This window comes from Dysidea avara, chromosome 6 (genome assembly GCF_963678975.1).
Source record: "Dysidea avara chromosome 6, odDysAvar1.4, whole genome shotgun sequence".
Lineage (NCBI taxonomy): Eukaryota > Metazoa > Porifera > Demospongiae > Dictyoceratida > Dysideidae > Dysidea > Dysidea avara.
In genome coordinates, this window is record NC_089277.1 from 875295 (window position 1) to 897757 (window position 22463).

The 22463-nt window shown below is 37.6% G+C and overlaps 2 protein-coding genes across 4 annotated transcripts in view; both read right to left on the minus strand.

Moving 5' to 3' along the window:
* LOC136257848 (inositol polyphosphate 5-phosphatase OCRL-like) overlaps window positions 1-110 on the minus strand; it is a 32933-nt gene extending 32823 nt beyond the window's left edge. For all 3 annotated transcript variants that reach the window (XM_066051167.1, XM_066051166.1, XM_066051168.1), the window contains exon 1: window positions 12-110. The gene's annotated coding sequence lies outside the window, so the exon portion shown is untranslated. The remainder of the gene's footprint in view (window positions 1-11) is intronic.
* Window positions 111-5194: 5084 nt separating this feature from the next.
* LOC136257591 (uncharacterized) lies at window positions 5195-20772 on the minus strand. Its single transcript, XM_066050827.1, has 8 exons — window positions 20500-20772; window positions 19898-20213; window positions 12626-13023; window positions 9586-9702; window positions 8262-8933; window positions 7465-7645; window positions 6580-6819; window positions 5195-5507 (listed from the first exon to the last, which is right to left on the minus strand). The coding sequence occupies exons 1-8, from the start codon at window positions 20662-20664 to the stop codon at window positions 5338-5340; spliced, it is 2259 nt and encodes a 752-aa protein (XP_065906899.1). The 5' UTR covers window positions 20665-20772; the 3' UTR covers window positions 5195-5337.
* Window positions 20773-22463: the final 1691 nt, after the last annotated feature.

Here is a 22463-nt window from a genome sequence, read left to right on the forward strand (position 1 = left end):
ATCATGTATACCTTCACTAAGTGTTGCGACGTTCATTTAAATACAATAACTTGATTTAACGCACAGCACTATTCCATTAGTCCGCTTATCTACGTATTTTCTTCTCCGTGTTTATATTAATTTTTAATTTATGACGTAATACTATAACTACTCTGTACGGTATTTGCAAAAACCTCAGCTCACGTGGAATATAACATAAACATGTACAGCACAGATAAACAATCAACAAAAAATAATTATTATCCTAACAGTTTGTCTAGTCCTGCTAGTTTAATCTTAAACTGTTTCAAAATCATGTCATCAGGTAGTGCATTCCAAATCTTTATGGAGGAGGAAATATGACTGCAAATAAGAGTCAGTTCTGGTGGTCGGTTGTTGAAATTACTATGTAGCTACTTGGTAATTACTTAAGTGGTTAGTATTAATTGTCCGTATTTTATTGGTCTGCTGGTTGCTAGCTACCAACAGACCCTTTGATGTTTTTACACCATAAAGCTTAAATAAATAAATTGCATTGAATGACCAGTGGTAACTGAGTAGATGGTGTAACTGGGGGTATATATAGCTATGTCAATAAGATTGTATGGCTCTGGTATGGTGAATATACTATAGTCCATCTAGGCCTAATATCATCGTTCTCCTTTGATCAACATGTCAGACCACCCAGTGTCAGGTTGCACAGTTTCATGACAGAGAGAGAGATGAACCATCATTATTGAATAATGAGACACATACAAACTACAAAAATGAGTCCTTGGTCACATGTGGCCACTGAACAGGGATAGTGAATTACCCCCTGTGTGGGCATGGCAAGGAAGTGTTGAAGACAATACAAAAAACTACAAAGAAAATCAGTCTGGGAAGGGGAACCACTCACAGCATTTCTGAGTCATAAATATTCTTTGGAAGCTGTAATACACTGCCGTGAAGGTTCTGGTCCAATCAAAGCGAATTGATAAAGTCTAGAAGATTCAACGAAGAGCTGCTAGATGGGTTATGGGGACTTTCGTTTGGGAGTGTATAAACAGTGGAATGGACTACTGGAATGGAATTTATTAAAGTTCAATATCATTTTTTAACATCCAAATAAGTACAACTCCTCCCCTTAAGTATGCAAATAAATAGGATTCCCCTTGAAGTCAGCTCTTTTAGCATACTCCTCACCACAACACTTGCTTTATTACTTGTCTGAACTAACTGTCATAATGAAGGTTCAGTTCAGTGTGCAATGTGACACTACTACAGCTTGCAAGATAGTCCCGTTTCACTTTACCCAAAGATTTTCGCTTAGGCTCCTAGGTTAGTGGTAGCTAAACACCTAATAAAGGCTCTTCCTTCTGTGTTCGCCCTCCATAGCCTAACTGGTAAAGTTGATAATAAACAAATGAATACATCATTATACAATGCATAGTTACATGTAATCAGCTAGCTATAACTTTTTATCCTTACTGATTGGGAACAAGGGTTAAGTCAGGAGTCTTCTTAGTATTCCTGCTATTGTGCATGTTCATAACTGACTTTACACTACATTACATTGGTAAACTTTGTCTATGGTGAGGTGAATTATGTTAACTTCAAGGGGAATCATATTTATTTGCTTAGAGGGTTGTATTATTTGGATGTAAAATCTGATATTGAACTTTTAAAAATTCCATTCCACCATTCCAGTAGTCCATTCCACTGTTTATACACTCCCCTTTTGTTTGACAAGTAGTGTATCTGAAATTATATCTGTACCAGCGTTGAAACCGGGTCGGGTCATCCGGGTCACATTTTCTCCGGGTCATCCGGGTCTGACCCGGTTTACAAATTATCCGGGTCTGACCCGGTTTACAAATTATCCGGGTCTGACCCGGTTTACAAATTATCCAGGTCTGACCCGGATTGGATCACGTGAGAAACGAAATTGTTCGTTTGACGACGTGGACGTTTTGATCGTGTCTACAGATCGACCTCAAACACCTCCTGTGATACGTCATTATACGCATGCGCTATGGTAAGCATAGGTGGTAAGGGTGTGGCATTACTGTAGGGTGGGGGAGCTTCAAGAATTTAACCACGTAACAAGACACTTAGTTAGCAGTGTTCAGTAATGGCTGTCAACTTCACTGTCGTGCCGAAAGGGATATCAAGTGAGCGCGTGTACAAACCGTAAGACCCGAGGGGTCCGACACTCTTGAAATCTCGTACGCTTCGTCAGAAATCACATTTGAAATCATGAAATCACACACTCAAAAGAAATCAGAAATCACACTTTTTGAAAACGAAAATCGTAAAACTCCGTATATTTCCGTAAATTACGGAGGCATTGAATTACGCGATATTATTAATTGGAACATAACAGAAGTGATTTAAGGCCCGAATCACTTGATCTGGCACTGGTTCGGCTGCCAATCTCTAGAATTTTACAGCCCAAGCTGAGTCCACTAATGGTCAAAAGCTTCCATCACTGGAGCCATAGATTTTAGAGGCGCGTAAGCGCCTCTAAAATCTATGCTGGAGCCACACGAGTGATCTGAGTATCCATCTCGGAATCTTATTCAGTTTTAACTAGCAATTTAGGCTGTACTCACAGCCACAAGTGACGGTACATCATAGTGACTGCATGGGTTAATGATGAAACGGGTAAACCATGTAGAAGGGCTACAAACTATAAGCACACTTTTGCAAAGAAAGTAGTTCCCAGCATTAGCTTCAGGACAAATAATTATGCAGCTTGTCTAGAAAATATGTATGTCAGTACTGGTTAGTAACTAGCTACTAGGTGTAACTTTTCAAAGATTAGCTCACATAATATGATTCTGCTTGTTCAGCTGACCCACTAAACATCTTTACATAACTTGCAAGCAAACATTTCATATAAAACAATCCTGGCATACACAATGAAAACCATGGATGTATCCAGATCAGTTGACTGTGTACTTAGGTGTTTCCTGCCACTGTGGTTGTTAGTCAATATGAAATGAGATCAGGGTTGTTAACAGAGCCATTCCAGTTTTCAATACCATTGTGAAGGAAGGGATGTGCATGTTACTGATGTTAGCAGAGATATGTCAACTTTCAGGTGTGATTTAATCTATTGTGTATTATAAAACTGGTAGGTAATACATACAAGTAGCTATCTTTCTGCATATAGCTAAGTCAGCTTCATGCAGATTAAATACATCACATATTGATCAGATAAGGTTTATAAGTTCTGCTAAATTTTGCAGGTATGTTCATTGCTGGCAATGCATCATACTGGTTTGCATTATATTATCTGAAGAACTGATAATGCAGGATGCATTGGAGCTAACAGTGTATAGCACACAAATTTTACAGAGAACAATTACCTAATCAGTGACTTTATGGAAATACAATGCCAAAATGGTCCTCAGACACTATGCTCTTTGCTCGAAGGACATTATAGATTTTGTTTAGGTTTTATAATGTAGTTAAGTAGGTGTAGCTTGTAAGTAGTTTAGTTTATTGTAATTAGTGTGGTAGTTTGTAATTTGCATTCTTTTGTGCTTAACTTTTCTGTGTACTTGTTTGTTATCTATTTTTGTAAATAATTTTACATCTTTTTCATTACCTAATCATTACTGATTGAGTCCAAGTCTATCTCCTACCAAAGATACTGTTTTAAATTCATCATAACTCAGTGATAAAAGTGTAACTGAAATCATGTGGACCCACTGATGACACGCAACCATGTAATAGTAACCAATTCCAATATACTTAATTAATCACATGTATCACCATCAGCTACTTTTATTATTATTATTGCTGGGCATGCCGATGTGCCAAGGGGACGTGAGTAATGCTCCAAGGAAAAAATACACAACATAACAACAGTACTGCTTTATTATATATACCGGTAAAGACGATACTCGACAATGCCTAACATTGCCTATACCATTTTTACTTTACAACACAAGTATGTAGTAGCTTTTTGATAATGCATGCTTTCTGACTCAATCACTGAAGTTGGCAAATTATTCCAGTCGATGACAGCTCTTGGAAAGAAGGAATTCCGGTTCATGTAGCTAAGTACCTGGATGAAGTGGTAAGGGTAGTGGTGTCTAGTTGAACATTGTGTGGCTAAGAGGATAATGGTATTGATAGGCTGCAGATAAGTCGTGGATTGCCTCGTAAAAATGCCGGCGGTTAGCTATAACTAGGCCAGTGCGGCATTCCTTGATCAACGCCTATTATTTTTTTACCCTTGTTAGAATATAACTTATGCACGAAGTTCTGGGACGGCTTCTATTCATTTTTAGACAGCCTCTTTACACTGTTAGCTTGCCTGTTAATCATCAGCACTACCGTACGACCACAACCACAAATCATCACCGCTACTGGTGCCTGGAATCATCTCAGCCAGACGGCTTTGGCCCCAGCATCTTTGCTTACGAACTAGACTCTAGTGAAGATATAACTTTTACCATCCAGTTTACTGATGAGGAAGCTTCTGGACCCCCCGGTAAGACCTGAGATCTCAAGAAATGCACTCCGCTACTTCACCAAAATAAAATTTATAATGTGAAATTTTCTTGGCAAATAAAATTCACTGAATGTATTAGTGTCTCTTTGTCACTTGTTCCCCCAGAGGATGATATACCAGGGTTGGGTGACCTCTTCATCAATGTTATCCCTCAATACGCAGCTCGTTGGGAGGCTCTTGGTGCAATCCTTGGGTTAAAAGATTATGAAATTGCTGTCATTTCTAAAGACTATACTAACCGATCAACTGAAGATTGTGCAGCAATGTTGATGAAATGGCTGCAGAAGGACCTCTCAGCAACTTGGGATAAACTGGATGATGCCATCAACCTCCTCAGACCATCACTAACTGGTGCAGTGACTGATGATTGTCCTCATGTCAGAGGTAGGCTGTATTAAAATATTAGAATCAGTGACATCACAATACATCACTACAGGTAGTAACAAGATCTATTATATATTGGCAATTACTACTTTCTATTATATTGGCTGAAAATAATGCCTTATTTTCTAATATTTTGCAGGTCTCTAAATTTCGCATACAAATTTCAGTATTCAAAACAGACAGCATTTCGTACAGCACACAAAAGTGTATACAATACTACAGCATTAACAAAAGGAGTGCAAATTTATAAGCAGCCTAATACACACACAAAAAAAAAGTGTTAAAAACACTGCATTATTTTCTAATATTTTGCAGGTCTCTAAATTTCGCATACAAATTTCAGTATTCAAAACAAACAGCATTTCATACAGCACACAAAAGTGTATACAATACTACAGCATTAACAAAAGGAGTGCAAATTTATAAGCAGCCTAATATACACACAAAAAAAAGTTTTAAAACACTGATTATGAAGTGCCATTGTCATATTCTGCAATAGTCTCAGTCTCATCTGTAGTCTGAACAGGCTTTGACACTTCTTTAACTACTCTAATTTTTGATTGTATAAAATTAACATCACTGTGTTCCACTGTACACACATTTCTCCCACCAGTTATTCCAGCTATCATAGCGCTTCCTACATGTGGAAACAAATGTTCACCTAAAAACATATTATGACTATGGAACTGTTACTGAAAATTCTATGAACTGAAATTTCAGTCCTTATTTGAAGAGCTGAAATTTCAATTTGTAAGAAGTGAAAATTGCTTCTTTTTTTTTTAAGAATTGAAATTTCAGTCATTTTTTTATTTCATTCCTTATTTTTAAGAACTGAAAATTCAGTCCTCAACTGAAATTTCAGCTCCTTTTTTTAAGAACTGAACTTTCAGTTCTTACTTTAAGAACTAAAAATTCAGTCATGAACTGAAATTTCAGCTCCTTTTTTATAACTCCTTTTGAATCTTCAGCCCTTATATTTTTAAGAACTGAAATTTCAGTCCTTATTTTACGAATATATACAGACCACACATACATTATTGATAACACAAAATTGCCATTCTACACAAAACGACACCAACTAACAACTCTACAAGAAAGCTTACCCTTCAAGGCCTTTAGAAAATTTTGTGATTATGCCATATATGATTCAACAGCATTGAATAAACATTAAATTTGTGTAATCAAAATTCGATATTTTTAAGATTTGTCTATCATAACCAGACATAGAGTCAGCTGCTGATCCACAATCAAAACTTTCAAGGATGTCTATCCAGACCATTCCTAGACAAAGTCTCAAGGCTGGTGTTCATTTTCATACATATTCATAGGGAACACATCCCATATTTCTGGAAGCTTACAAGGCCTACTATATTGTTTCTTATAGTTATTAAAACATCTGTTGCATCGCAATGATCCCATAAGCAAGCTCCATTAAGCAGAGGCCACACCCCTAAATGCAACCACACCCCCTACATGCAACAAAAAATGGTATATAAGATTGTAAACTATAATTCCGTACCTTGAAGTTGGTCACGTACATGCGTGGACAGACAAGCACACATGGTTTTTCCCAAACCATCAGACATATGCCCACTCGAAGGCCAGCTGTTGGTGTGTGCATGACACAATAATCAATTTTATGGCAATTTTAATTCAATTAAAATATGTGGTGTTCTATACTACATACATTTTCTCATATGCATACATACCAATTCCTGTTGGTGCACTCAAAATCCAGTCATCTTGAGCAGAAAGAAGCTCCATCATCTCATTATAAAATGATACTGGCTTTTGATTATCACAGACTTTTCTACCAGTGGCTGAATCAGTGACGTAAGCGTCATTCTTGTGGGTAAAGAAATTTGGTTTGTTGGCTTGAAAAGATGGTGATCCTATGGTAGTCACCAACAATCCAATGGTTGTATGCTGCTTACTTCCTGCACCATGTTCTAGATTCACATACAAATACTATAATACATACATAAATTATATTATAAATATACACGCAAACTTTAAAAGGTTGAACAAGTGCAAGATAATTAGAATAGGAAATGTTAACAATTGCATTAAAGTAGATTTCATTCATTTTTATAGTCAGATATAAATAGATACAATGTTTAGTGTGAAATGCATCAACTGCTGACCCGGACTAGTGAAAACTGGGGTGTGTGTTCAGAAATATGTTTTGAGGCAACGTTTCAGGTGCTGGATCAGCATGTTGAGCAATCGAGCAACTATAGTGGGTGTGGCTCTCTGCATACCTACAAATTTCAGAACGCTGCACTGAGTACACACTCAATTACACATTCCTGATAACAAAGTGGGCATGGCTCACATAGTAATGACCTGCTGCAAGACTAGGCTATGATATGACTTATACAATAAGTGGGCCGTGGTTTCATGTAAGCTCGCAAAACAGTAAGCAACTTGGGTTCATGCTATACAGATTGTAATACATGCAACTACTGATAAATGGGCATGGCTTAACATCTGCTTGTAATCTCAATAAGTGGGCGTGGTTTACAAAAGATCTGTGACTGGACTATGGTACATCAATATACTTCCACATCGTCAATCTATAAGTACATACGTACCATTCTCTTCTGATAATCCACATGCTCCATAATCCAGCTTGTCATATGAGCCATGCAGGCTATCAGCAAGGTAACTAATAACTGACAAGTCACACATCAGTATGACGTAAAAATGCTGCAGTCCATCATTATAGTTTAATGCCCGTAGCACACGTAATGCCTGCTTTGCTTCTTGTTGTACCTAAAGAAGAAAAGTTTATGACAATTGTTATCACATTTATATGTGATCGGATCTGTAAGCATCTCACGTTTTTGAATTCAATTTTATTACAATTCTTTTACTACTGTACATTACCAAAACAATAGTTAATAAAGGTTTTAGTTTAGAAGTTGCAATACTACAAAAGTGGTAACAGTAACAAAATCGATGTGTAAAGTGATATTACGAAAATAAACCAGAGATGCTCAATAAAAATGGCCATAACTTAAAGCATCAGAGCATGCAGTATTAAATGAATGTATTGATTTAGCTTTCACACTCACTAGTCACTACCAAAGCTATTACTAGACAATTTTTGTCTTCCTACGACTGGCAAAAAACTAAGAAGAGCTCGTATCTTCTGTCTTTTCTAAAGAATCGACATGAAACAAAGGTTTTTTTTTGCTATGGGAAATACATACAGTGTACAACAATGCCATTTTTCCATTACAATATTGAAGCAAGCACTCTGAAATGGATTTTTGACATATCTCGCCCCATTATGTTTAATTCTACTGTAAAGTAGGTTTGTGCAAACAGGTAAATCTCAGATCCGGTCACATAATTACATGCTATTATAGCCTTATGTTCACAATACCATATCTAGCTCCATCCCAGTAAAATCCAAAAAAGATAGGGAAAATCCTGGGAATCCGCTCTTTCCTACTTGCGCAAAACAATTCCTCAAGGCACCAGGGGTAGCATCGCATAATTTTGTCTTCCATAACAGTCCGCTGCTGTTAGAATTCTGTATCAGGAACACATTTTCGTGATCAACAACCACTCCAGAGTCTTGAACAGGACAAGGGAATTCCATTGCTCTCTTACAAAAATGCAGCAGCTGTGCTGGAGTCTCAACCCCTGAACAATTTAAACTTTTAAATGGCTCCAGCTTTTCCGATGATGTATAACATGGATACTTTTCTTCAGCTTGTTCCCACGTTTTACAGCCAGTGACCTTCATAAAGCAATTTCTAACTTTTTGAATAGCCTTGATGTCACTACACTTGCTGACTGCTTCTCTAAATGTCAGCTTTTTTGAGCTAATGTCTGCCATCAATTGGCATAAGGTGTCTTGATCTAAACCACGGAATGGTTTAAAAGACGAACCAGGCAAATCTGGTACTTGACCTTTAGCTCCTTTCTTTGATCTTGCGATTGTTTTCAGTTCTCCCTGGGCATGAAGGTCAAAAATTTTCCTAACATGTCCAAAAGTTTCATTAGGTAGAGCTGATAAAAAATATATTAGCCTCTCATCAAGCTTTTCAATCTATAACAAGACCACGCAAATATCTTTTAAGTATGGTCATAACATTATAAACCCTTCCCTTACATACATGTAGTACGAACTCTTGGTGTATACCACTTACATGCAATTTTAGAAGCATGATCCACAAGCAGTAGCTAGGGGCCATCACAGTAAAATAGTGTCTAAACAGGAGACGTCAAACTGTCTGTATCATGACTACTTTAAGTAAAGCATAATAATGATCTGCGTCACTTTCCATATTTTTGCCCAATACGCAGTTTCCTACATACGTAATACATGTAGTAAGCAGGAATGCATACAATTACACTGTAAATCCCATGTCACCTTAAATAGAGCCATTGTCAAACTACCTGCAATTTGTACTACAAGCAAAGAAATAGGTGTGTTTACAATGCATGCATTGTCTGCTAAATACTGTAAGACATTAGGAGGCTAAACAGTGATAAAACTTGTGCTATTAACCAACTATCAAACAGTATCTGTAGTATCTGTCTTCTTTGCAACTTAAGAGTAAAGAAAATGTAAGTGTCAATTCATGGAACATAACTAACATGCATATATAGTATTTACTATCGTGAAAATTGCCTAGCAACATATATTGTCTTAGCTCATAAACCACACCAATAATGGTTACAAAAAGACATATACATACATCTATGACCAGAACCGTTGAACAAGCTTTTCTCCACTTTTCAGGCTTCTTTGAAGGAGGATCATGATCCAGTGAAGTATTAGATAGCTCGTAGAGAAGCTTTCTGCATTGCTGCATCTACATACAGAAGAAATAGATTATTCAAGTAAAAATAGTTACCTGCATCATCAGTTGACATACAATTCTATTTGTAGTATGGTGTGCGGGTGGACAAAAGGCTGTTACTAGTGTTACAAATCAAATATGAAAAGGTTGTAACATGGCAAGGTACTGTACAGTAGTGGTGTGCGATATCAGGATTTTTATTTCTATATGTTATCGATATATATGTTATCGATACGATATTGGGATAAATATCGAAATTTCGATACGATTTTCGATAATTTTTAATTGTGTGGGTGGTGTAATTGCGTGGGCGTCCGATATTTATAAATATGCTTGAAATACAATTTACACACTAACTATTGCATTAAACTAATAATAAGCCTAGGAAACTGGTAGACAAATTTTTAAAGTGGCTAGATAGTACAGAACCAACCTTCATTTCTAGCGTGATTGCGCAATCACATACTAAATGCTGTAGATTTATCGAAATATTCTTCGATATTTCGATAATCATCGCAAAGTATTACCTTTAATCTGCTAAAGCAGTATCGAAAATCGATACGATAACAATATCGACAAAATTATCGCAAAATCGATATTTTTCCGATATATCGCACATCACTACTCTACAGCCAATTTTTGAGGGATGAAACTTTTGCGAAAGCATGTAAAATATAATTTTTGCATTTTTGATTCACAAAAGTCTAGAAAGCATTCCTTAGTTTGCTAAGGTAATAGCTGTGCATCTCAAATATCTCATGGTTACATTTCATGAAGCTGTCATTACTCATGAAAGTTTCATCTCCTCAAAAATTTCTGGGTATATAGTGCCTCCTTTGGCCACCCAGTCTGGCCACTAATTACATGTAGTTCAGACATCAAACAAAAAGACACACCAGACCAACACAGGAAGTCACAATACAAGGCATCAAGCAGATGAATCGGTCTGGAATGAATATCTACATGGCATTCATTCTTCTACATGAATGGGAAACACTACAACCACTAAACTGACATCTGGTATCCATATTTACCACACCCTTATTCATCAATAAATCAAGCTAACAAGGACTATTATATTGCTGTACAAATCAGAAATGAATATCACAGACACTTAATTCACTAGCACGAATCGACACCTTTTGCTGTGAGCAAGATAAATGGGACACAAAAGAGGATACTCGTAAGTCCATGAAGAATGCACTGTACGTACTGTGGCATTCCAAATGGCACATGTCCAGCTGAAGCAACGTCGAACAGTAAAAAGTCAACCCCTGTAGCCTTATCAGTTTTCAAGTTACACTTGTCTGAAGGCATCAGGCAAGAAATTTAAAATTCTGTAGCAGCTTATCTAAAGTGATTTTGGCCATTCTGAAGACACTTTTGGGCTTATTTGTACATCAACAATACTACTAAGACATCATGAAGGCATTGTGAGGCTGATTTTGGGGTAATATTTTTTTGTCAGAAAAGCCCAAACCTCCATGATCCCTAATGTGCAGTTACTATCACACTGTATGATACTACAGTGGATCCTCAGTTATCCAAACAGCTTTGTTCTTATAGTTAGCCAAAGATAAGTGAACATGTGCGGATAACTGAAGCCCATTGATTTATATACAGAGCTTCGTTCAACTACTCTAATAGAACAGTCATTTTCTGTAATAGAATAGAACAGTCACATTTAGCATTCGGATAATCAAGGTGTTCGGATAACTGAGGGTCCACTGTAGTGGACAATTCAGTTATGGCCAGTAACAACTACAGATTAATGTCCACTAGTATATCTGACTTCCCTTGTTTCTTTACTTTTATTTCTATGATCACTAACTGAGCTTGAATTCCAAATTTTTCCTTCTACTTGTACAAATTGCAATTGTATCAGTTTCAAAATAGTTGACTGTAGCTATTATAGTTGTAACCACACAGTGTGTACGATGTATGGATATATTATATTGCCTCTGGTGTATCACGATACAGCGATACATTGCACAATACAAAGTAGAGTCTAAACAATGGTCTATGTCATTTTTTAAGTGAGCTATTCTTTCTTTGAGAAGCATTACATATTAAGTTTAATCACAATGTACAATAATTTGATTGTCAGCCATGTTAACAAGCCACGATATGTCAACATATCGCATATCAATACAACTGTTCTACCAAAAAAAATTTTCACTGTCAATAAAATCAATTTCTAATGGATTGAAAAAAGCACACAAACTAGGGCCCAACCATTTCTCACCTCGTAGAACAATTCTACGCCTTACTCTTTACTGATAACAATATGGAAAGTAGTGAAAACACACACCTGCGGACTACAACATTGGCCAACAACTCCATCAAGCATGAATCGTGAAAATTCAAAGCGTACTATTGCAGAGTGACGTTTACACGATGTCTGTACCAAATTTTGATGTTCTGTGGCGTATAATTTTGGAGCTATTTAGCGAGAAAGGAGACAGTGTAACCCGTGCTCCGCGTAAGAGTAATCATGTGGTGGCAAGCAACTAGAGTTGTGACAAGCTAATAGATTTAAAGCACAGATAATTCTCTGCATAGTCTATGGCTTTTTGCGTTTGCGCATTACCACAAACAATTTGTCCAATTAACTTTGCCTTAGTCGGCTGCCCTGCCCTTACAGTTTAGCTAGCACTAGTGACAGAAATCAAAAGTAGTGAAACAAAATTACAGTAAAAGTAGCAAAATAAAGATATATAGTAGTGGTAACCCATAATTCAGACATGGGCACACTGAAGCGGTCCACCAATATATCTTTAGTCTGAATTGCTTCACTATTCTATCAAACTTAATTTTATTACAGAGTTAAAATACACCCTGTACATGACAACCTTTTCATGAAGTAATACTTAAATCTAAAATTAATTGTACATGTTACAATGTTATATCTACTGTAAGTATAAGTGAACCTTACCCAATCCATTGTGGTGATTTCATGTACATGCGTTGCAGCTCGGTTATGTTTGTTGGCTAGTCTCCTTACAAGAATTGTATCCATTGCGCTATACACTGAACATGTTCGATGTGTAAATTGTTTAGAAGACTTTAGCTCAGGTTTTTCAGACAAAAGCTCTTGGAGGGCTTGGCGTGAATGGTTTCCTCCAATTGTGTTGTATTTGTATCCTTCTTTCACAAGAGGATTAAACGTTTCATCCCTCTTCAATTGGACGATGCACAAAATCGGTTGTACATCAGTGCACGTGTTGTCCACCATTTCTTGTTTTAGCTGATCCACTATGTTTTTTGAGCATTTTCTTACCAGCCATTCTTCAGGGGGAGGTTCCAGGCACTTAACTGGTAATGTAAAATTACCTGAAACAAGACAAAGAAGTAATCTAAACACCATTATCAATAGCAGCAAAACCTATGTATAATCATGAAACTGATATCCAATATAACCTTAGATGGAAACCCTATTGTGCTTGACTATATAATGGCTATTGCTATAATAGTGAGGATAAAAGGCAGGACAGTAGAGCACATATTGACACAATAAAGCACACATCGACACAATAAAGAACACATCGACACAATAAAGCACACATTGACATTCAAGGCATTGCAATCTCAGTTTCAGTCGTTGATTTGCTACGGCTCTCCCAAGCATATTGCAGCAGCTAATGACTTGCAGTCGGTGAACAGTCACCCAAGTTAAACTACTCCATTCATTTGATAAGCATCCCTACAATTTGATTATAGGAGGCATAGTTTTAACATTGTAGTTATGTTTGTCAGGATAAACAGTTCTATCCCACTGAAGCCCTACATCAAAGTAAAAAAACTGGGAGTATATGGTAGTTAAACCCAGGGAGTGATAGTTAAACCTCAGTGCATACATATATGGAACACAGCATAACACATTCAATTGAAAGAAGTGTAATCAAAACCTTACACATTATAAAACTGTAAAAATTGAAGCTATACTCATTGTGCAACTATAGTCTTGTCTCCAGCCGCCCACGCAATCAAAGGTCATGTTATCGAGCCTGTGGGCAGCTGGGGACAAGGTAACAAGTTCAGCTAAACTTGAAGCCATACACAATGATATGCTTGTCTAGCCTTATTGAGACATTGATTGTGAACTTGATTGCTTCAAAGTGTGGGATAGAAACTGGTTAAATCCCACCTGCACTCGTAGGATATCTAGTTACCGACACCTTGGCCTCAGGTTGATAACTAGATATCCTACCCATGGTAGGGTTTAACTATACATAACTATCATAGAAAATTCTGTTTAATGCCCATCGTATTCTAGAGTGCTTTAAGCGTGTTTCAGCGTTCATCTAAGCTTTACTAAAATCTTAGGTGAGTAAGCTTCCTTGTAGAGAGGTTATTTTGCATTATCCGTAAGGGGTGTGTGGTCTGTAGGCTGTAGTAATACTGCCATTTTAGTATCATAAATTATACTATATAACTATCCATGATACTGAATAGTACATAGCTACTTCATGATACTTTCACACCGTACTTACGATCTCTTGCAACACTGAAGACACCACTATCAAGCTAAAACTACTGGTACTGCTCTTCCTTACAAGTTACATGACACTAACGCATGCACTAATTAATTAAAATACTTTTACAATATACGTGTACTCTCAGTGATAACTAAACTTAAACCCCAGTGCGTGGGAGTATCAAAGCGCCGCACTGGGTTATAACTACCATACAGCTAGACAGAGCGGCGCTGCTACTGTACGATATATTAGTTATCACCCAGTGATAACTAACTTATCACCCTGTTGCGGAGCCACCCAGTCTCTTTCGTGACATCATAATAACCGCGAATGGCATTGTTTACCAATGGAACAAAGAGCCAAATAAGGAAATATTGATACAAAACACACCAATACAGCACTCAAAACTAGCTAAATCTTACAAGAAAACTGTTAATCCTTTACACAATAACACTACAAGTTACCAATACCGTGATAGTTTAACAAATGTCAAGAATAGTCCGTGACGATTTTCGCTCCAGCAATCACTCCCAACGGCCACTATGGTAAGAACTAACTTCCTCTAGCTTCATCGTTCTATCTCGGACTATGGTAGCCACTTGTTGGTCTTTATTTTTCTCTTGCACACCACGCGACACCACCATACCAATTTCTGATGAAGGCGAATCGTACCTGGAACCGCTGCTTCATAACACCGCCCTTCACTACAGTTTGTAGGCAGTATGTAAGGTCTCTCTTGTAGCTACGAAGTAGAATCTCCACACAATTCAGACGAAATCTTGAGCACAGTGACAGGAACTCAAACCGGAACTTAATTTACTATCTGTAAACTTCTGCGCACTCCCGCGCACTGGGATATAAAACAGTTATATCCCGTATACTCGGATGATATCATTGTTATTACACTCGTCCTCGGCTCCGCCTCGGACTCGTGTAATAACAATGATATCACCCTTGTACCGGGATATAACTATAACGTACGTGACAGAGGCTATTGTTGCAGTGTACGTTTTCCTTTGTTGCCATAGCACTAGTGCTACAGATGGATGAGTCAGTAATTATTCTTAGCAGGTAGCTAAGTGGCACCACCAGGTGAGGTGATCGGGCTATGCAAATAGACTGGCTCATCAGTACAGCCCTAACGCTATAGTGTTAAGTACTGAAGTAACAAAGGAAAACATCTACGCTACAACAATAGCCTGGAGTGTATAAACAGTGGAATGGACTACTGGAATGGTGGAATACTGGATTGGATTTTTTTTGTAGTTTAATATCATTTTTTACATCCAAATAAGTACCACTCCTCTCCTTGAATAAGCAAATAAATAGGATTCCCCACTGAAGTCAGCTCATTTAGCATACTTTTCCTCACCACAACACTTGTATTACTTATAACTCAACACTTTATTACTTGTCTGAAACTAACTGTCTTAATAACTGTGGAAAAGGCCATTGTAAACGCTTACCCCGTTTCACTTTACCAAAGATTTTCGCTTAGGCTCCTATAGGTTAGCGTAGTGTTGTACAGGCTCTGCCTTCTGTGTTTGTACAGTACCTAACTGGCATAGTTGATAATAAATAAATGAATACTTCCAAGAGTTAATAATAAGTCTCTTATTATTAGCTCTTGAACTTCATTATACAGGGTGAATGTACTTTTACAATTAATGCATACATGTAATCAGCTAGCTAGCTAATTTTTTATCATTGGGGAACAAGGGTTAGGTAAGGAATCTTCTTGGCATTCCCATTAAACTGTTATTGTGCATGTTCATAACTGACTTTACAGTATATTACATTGGTAAACTTTGTCTGCAGTGAGGTGAAGTATGCTAAGAGCTAATTTTAAGGAGAATCCTATTTATTTGCTTACTTAACGGGAAGAGTTGTACTTATTTGGATGTAAAAAATCATATTGAACTTTAAAAAAATTCCATCATTCCAGTAGTCCATTCCACTGTTTATACACTCCCAATAGCGTCTACCTTAAGGTGACTAAATAAATTTAGCGATTTTAGTGACTAAAGTTTTTCCGCTAAATTTAGTACACGCTAAACCTGCAAAATGTATGGTAACTTAATTACATCAATTCACAAAATCGCTAAATTTTGTATGCGCTAATTTCGCCAATATACAAATTTGCTAAATTTAGTGTATCGCAAAATTTAGTCACCTTAAGGTATCACACTTTATCACTGTGAGTACATGTGTATCCAGGTGTATTCTAATTAATTAGTGCACATGCTAGTGCCATATGATTTGCAAGGAAGAGCAGTACCAGCAGTTATAGTTTCATAGTGGTGTCTCCAGTGTTGCAAGAGATGGATAATGCCTGGATTATTGTTTAAAAGCTGTTTCCAGCTTACTTAGTACATGAGTTCAGTCCGTGAAATAAAGTAGGCCAGTCAAATGTTACAAAACCAACAAGTAACAATGAGTCAAGTGGTACAAAATAAAGTTACAATCTGCTAAACTTATAAACAATGGATACATCAAGCCAACAGGTACTGTAGTGTATTGAATATGGGATAAATATAGGTATAGAACTTCATAAGCATTAACATAACCATAAGTTTTAATTACTGTAGCTTAGTTTACGGTTGCTGGTAGAAGACAAGCTCGTTTTACATTTGAGACATGACCTGCAATATTGAAAGCCCTCTCAGATGGAAATGATGTAGCTAGGGTGGCTGAGTATTTCTTAGCCAACTTGCTCAGAATGGGGTACCTTATAGCATTGTACTTCCACCAAGCCAATATATGAGTGTTCCACTTTTTCACCTATACTCACTGCAGCATCTTGGTATCAATTCACTTCTGAATCAGGGATAAACTGTTATTGTCTGTTCTTGGTACTGGTGAACCCACACATACCGCATCAAAATAAGGAATGTCAGTGAAGATAAATGGGACACAAAGAAAGAAATTGGTAACTTCATGAAGAATGCATTGTACATACTGCGGTATGCAAAAGGCACTCTCAGGACAAAGCAATGTCAAATGGCAAAGAAATCCAGCCATTCGTCATTGCTGAGTTACACTTATCTGAAGGCATCAGTCAGTCAGTTATTCAGTCAGTCAGTTATTCAGTCAGTGATTAGAAAATCCATAGCAACTTCCTGAAAGCATTTTGGGTCAATCTGAAGGCTTGTTTATTTATTTTTTCATGTGCCATACCCAAACCTTTGTGCAGGGCCTGAAATTATGTTTTGAAAATGATCTGACAAATCCTGCTATTTGGTTGAACATACTCAATAGTACTATATAAAAACTTTCTAAGTGTTCAGACTTTAGCCAAAAATGGTCAGAAAAGGGCAGATGTCTGACCATAATTTCAGGCTCTGTTTGTGGTCACTATTATCGTATGTACAATACCATGTTTCTACAGTATAACCATTCAGTTACTAACCCACGTGTGTTTGTTATATTTTATCAAGCTTTTAGCAGCAGCAAAGGAAAGTGGACGACCAACTACCAGGATGGACGCCATGAAGGCCATAAAGCTTATGTTATATACTTAGCTACATAAGAAAAAAAAAGAAAAATGTTTCAAAATACAGTAGTTATTCACATAACACGCCTCACACTACACAAACACTGTTAATTAGTAATTGGAAATACACTCAAATATTGCTAGCCAAGTCAGGTGCTATTTGCATTATAGGGCTGGACAAAGCTTCAAATGTTTCATGGGTTTGAAGGTTAAGTATATAAGTCGTTAATTAAGCTTCAGACTATTGTTTGAAGCTATGTATGCACTCATAGTCTACGAAAGAATTACAAATAAACAATGTTATCTTTATTCCAGCTGCTTATTTATCTTGCTCGATCAATGTTTGTCTCTGCAATCAATCTTCATGTGCCACACCCACTTTTAAGCCATCACAGTTTAACTTTCTACTGTAGTTGTAGCCTTAAAATACCTTATAAAACTATAGATAATGTATGGAAACATCCTTTTAGCCATTAGTCAGTGTTTGCCTATGCATGATTGCAGTATAGTCACTATAGTTCCATCGCAGTTTAGCTTGCTACCATAGTTGTAGCCTTAAAACACCTTATAAAGTTTCAGTATTAATGAAGTAGGGATCTATGCAATAAAAAGTAGTAAAACAAGAGATGAATGATGCATGCTAAACAGGATAGCTGCTAATAGCTGCTATATGTGACTGGATCTGCGAAAACAGGACATAATCGCACAAGCCTAAATTTACAGTATAAAGCATTGAATACATTGGGTGAAATACTTGCGTATTATTGAAAAAAAAATTTTGAACGTCTCTTTCTTAGTGAAGGAAGGGACTAAAAATAAAAACCTGGATATCATCTTATTTGCCTGCTCAAGAGGAGTAGTAAAATCTTTGTTTCGTTGTAGTAGACCCAACGATACATAAGTTATGAGCGTTTGTTTACATCACGTCAAAGCGATCGTACGCGATCGATTTTTATCACAAATTTCACCTTTGTATGCAGTGAGGAAGGGTGAGTAAAGGACAAACTTACCCAGTAATTGATTCCCCTATTCACGGCGAACACGATGGTGTAAATTGCAGCTCCATACCTCAATCCATTGGTAAGTTACAACTGTTTCTGTAAGCGCCTGTAATTTATTTCCCTATAGTTACTGTACAAATCGATTTTTCTGTTGTTGCTACTTTGTAGGGCTGTAACTTCCAAAGTTATTGGCATATGGAGCTGAAACTTTGCCAGTGGGTACACTTGGCTAAGTGGAATATAAATATTTAATAAACAGGAATTCGAAAAATATGCGATTATGTTCTGTTTTCGCAGATCTGGTCACTGTTTTGATGGGCATGCTCATGAATCTATAGCAAACGGGATCCCAATCGTGGAGTTGCAGGCAGATATCTAGCTAGTACATCTCTTCTATAGCAGCGTTGGGACTAAAGCGCTTTCGAAATGCAGCTTTGAAATAATTCTGTGGCACCTAAATATGCTGCTGAAAGAAAGTGTTGATATGGAAAATTAACACCTCAATATGGATTAAGAAGAAGACAAGTAGTCTGATTGAAGATAAAAGAAAAGAGAAGGCGCAGAGGGCCTATGTGTCGTTGGAACCCCAAAAGGCACATCCCACTGGTGAGTTTGTTATTGTGGCATAAAATGGTGGCCGTGCACTGGTCTCTAGCCTTGGGACTGTGGTCAGGCAGGAAGGCAGACTAAAGTTCAAGATTGGCAATTTTTTTAATTTTATATACGGCCACCTTTGTTATATTTAATGCTATTCAAAAGCAATCTAATATTGCAGGAAAATTTTTCAACCAGACAGATGTAGGCTAACTAATTATAAGTAAACAGTAAGTTTTGTACTAAAAAATTCTTTAGAACAAAAAAGTGTTCGTACCTGTGGACCATGTTAACAGTCAGGTTTCCAGAAACCAGATAGCCCCACACTTAGTAGTTATAATGATATACACCTCATTTGGACTGAAAAATTAAGGGCCCAAGAAATAGCTTGGCGATGAAAGGTTGAACAGAAAATAAAAAGGTTGAGCAGAAAAATAAAAGATTGTGACACAATACTTGCACTGTGTGGCATGATAGAGTTATATAGGTATGCATCAATGACCAGCAAAGCACAGGAAGCCACACTTTGACAAGCAACACCTCAGTCTGTTCTTAAGCTTCACTTAACAACAACAATCAACAGTTCTCTAATTTAACATGCAAGTTATATACACACATAGATTACAATATACAGTCATCACCTTGATGGTAGGTTAAAGTCTCCAGATCTATCCCTGTGTCTTCAAACTCCTTGTTTAGGCCAGCTTTTTCTGCAGCTTCTCTTGCTCTTGCTTGATGGCTAGCAACTTCAATCAGGCATTGTCGTTTGTTACTAGGACCACTGAGGGAGGAGTCTTCATTCACAATTGACTCTTGACTTTTCAGTGCCTCGTCGAATATTTGAATAAAACGCTCTTCAGATCCAGAAGATTTAAACATTTTGCAAAAATCATTGACAGTCCAGTCGAACTTTGTAATATCCAACATCCTAGGCTGGGATTCTTTGCTAAATGTAGCCTGTAGACAATAATAAGAATGAGTTTAACAGTGCACATTAATGTCATCACTAGTAACTAGTTATAATAGAAGGCGTGCACAAACACCAACAACATTATATTTGGCTATAAGGTATGGATAGCCGCCTTGTACGGTTGCAGAGATGGTGTGATAAGAGCTCGCGTAGCCAGACCGCTGCTTCTCTTTGTGTGTAGGTGGGAAAAGTATAGCGGTCTGGTAACGCGAGACTAGGTTGAGGCTAAGAATTGAAATAAGGAAAGAGCAACAACTATTTTGACAGACTTACCACAAGACAAACTACGCCGTCACTATTCTCCCTCTTTATCAATGATCCTCTTGTCAAAGTTCCATATTTACGATGTACTTTTTTTCCAAAACCAACGTATACTCCGGATCCGTCACTCAGTTCTTCCGAAGCTGGCAAAAAGTGCCAGAGCTGTGCCCGAGGCATGGTCGAGGTCCACACACCTCTAAGATCGCTTCTTGATATTACACCTGTGACAACGTGGCACAAGAACAGATTCGCGCCCGCTTAATTTGAGCACGTGATTTATATTCTCTCTGGGCCGCGCCAGACTGGCCCAGCAGTGCAAAGTGCTGGGCAACTGCTGAAATCACTCGAGGGTGCCAGACCGAATAGTTGACGAAGAACATAGTATATTATAGTCAGTTCTACATAGAAATGTCTCAAGGGATAGCTGATTATAGAACAGACTGAATATCTCATTTCCAATCAGGGAAGACGAACGGCCATTCCGACTGTTAGGAGCTTTAAAAAATAAATCAAAATTCAAATCGATCAAGCGGTAGGTACACACTGTAGGTAGGTCTGTGACCTAGGTCCGGTAAAGTCTTATAGATTCTCTCGATAATCTATGGTCTTGACACCCTTTAAAAAGTCAATATTTGACCAGTGACGATCTTTAGTACTTAGCCTTGACCGTTGACTTGGTACGAATTTGGTGGCCTTGACCTTTGATTTACACTTTGACAGCGGTCGCAGATCGACCTACAGTGAGTCACCCCTGTATCTGGGTGTCAGCTAGCAGGGATGATCCAACAGTAGGGATCAACAAAAGTTCCTTGATGATATTGATGATGAATATCTCAATTATTTTTGCTATAATGGTGATGCTGTGAAGTTGAAGCACACAACCAGTCACCAGCTGCAGTGTGACATGATGATGTTGTTTGACTCGATCATGACAACCATTATGTTTGACTCATGTCATTGATGTCAACCAGTGTGATAATGATGTTGTATGACTCATGTCAACCAGTGATATGATGTTGTTTGACTTATGTTATTGATTTCAACCAGTGTGATATGATGTTGTTTGACTCATGTCAACCAGTGTGATATGATGCAGTGTTAAGTTGGCCGGATTATCTGGGTCATTTGGCACATTAATTTTTGTCCGGGTCAATCCACTTCACTGAATATCTGAGTCTGACCCGGATGAGATTCATGTGTGACAAGTACGATTGTATTGGTGGAAATACAGCCTTGTTGTAAACACTCAAAAATCTTATGTGGAGCCACACCCACCATTCAGGAATATGCTTTGTTGTCTGTGCAGGATATATAGAGCCACGCCCACTGATGGGAATTGTATCAGCTATTCTCTGTGGACATGCATGGCATCACCGGACCCGTGTTCCTACATGAAATGTAGGTAGCTGCATGTAGACTTACATGGAGCCACACCCACTTGATAAAATGTAGCTACTTGCTTCTTGCAGACAATCCTATCTATAGTGCAGGGCTAACCAATAGAACTTGTGAATTTTTAATCTAGCTCTTGAGGCACACCTCTATGTTAATTAAACCGGGTCACATGCGGGTCAGATCCGGGAATTACTATTCAGATTAGTGGGTCAATCGGGTCAACAGTACTGACCCACTTATAACGCTGATATGATGTTGTAGTCTGATAATATGTTTTATGACTCATGTCTGTGATATGATGTTGTATGACTCATGCCAACCAGTGTGATATGACGTTGTATGACTCATGTCAACCAGTGTGATATGATGTTGTATGACTCATGCCAACCAGTGTGATATGATGTTGTTTGACTCATGTCAACCAGTGTGATATGATGTTGTATGACTCGTGCCAACCAGTGTGATATGACATTGTTTGACTCATGTCAACCAGTGTGATACGATGTTGACAACATCATATCACACTGCTTGACATGAGTCACACAACGTAATAATATTGCATTATAGCTAGTTGACCTGAG

Bases quoted from the DNA above. Each gene is read 5' to 3' on its own strand.
- LOC136257591 (XM_066050827.1), bottom strand. From the start codon at position 20,664: ATGCCTCGGGCACAGCTCTGGCACTTTTTGCCAGCTTCGGAAGAACTG. The intron at 9,703-12,625 runs GTAAGGTTCACT...TTCTGTATGTAG, and splicing joins AAATCACCACAATGGATTGG to ATGCAGCAATGCAGAAAGCT. The intron at 8,934-9,585 runs GTATGTATATGT...GTCTTGTTATAG, and splicing joins CAACGGTTCTGGTCATAGAT to ATTGAAAAGCTTGATGAGAG.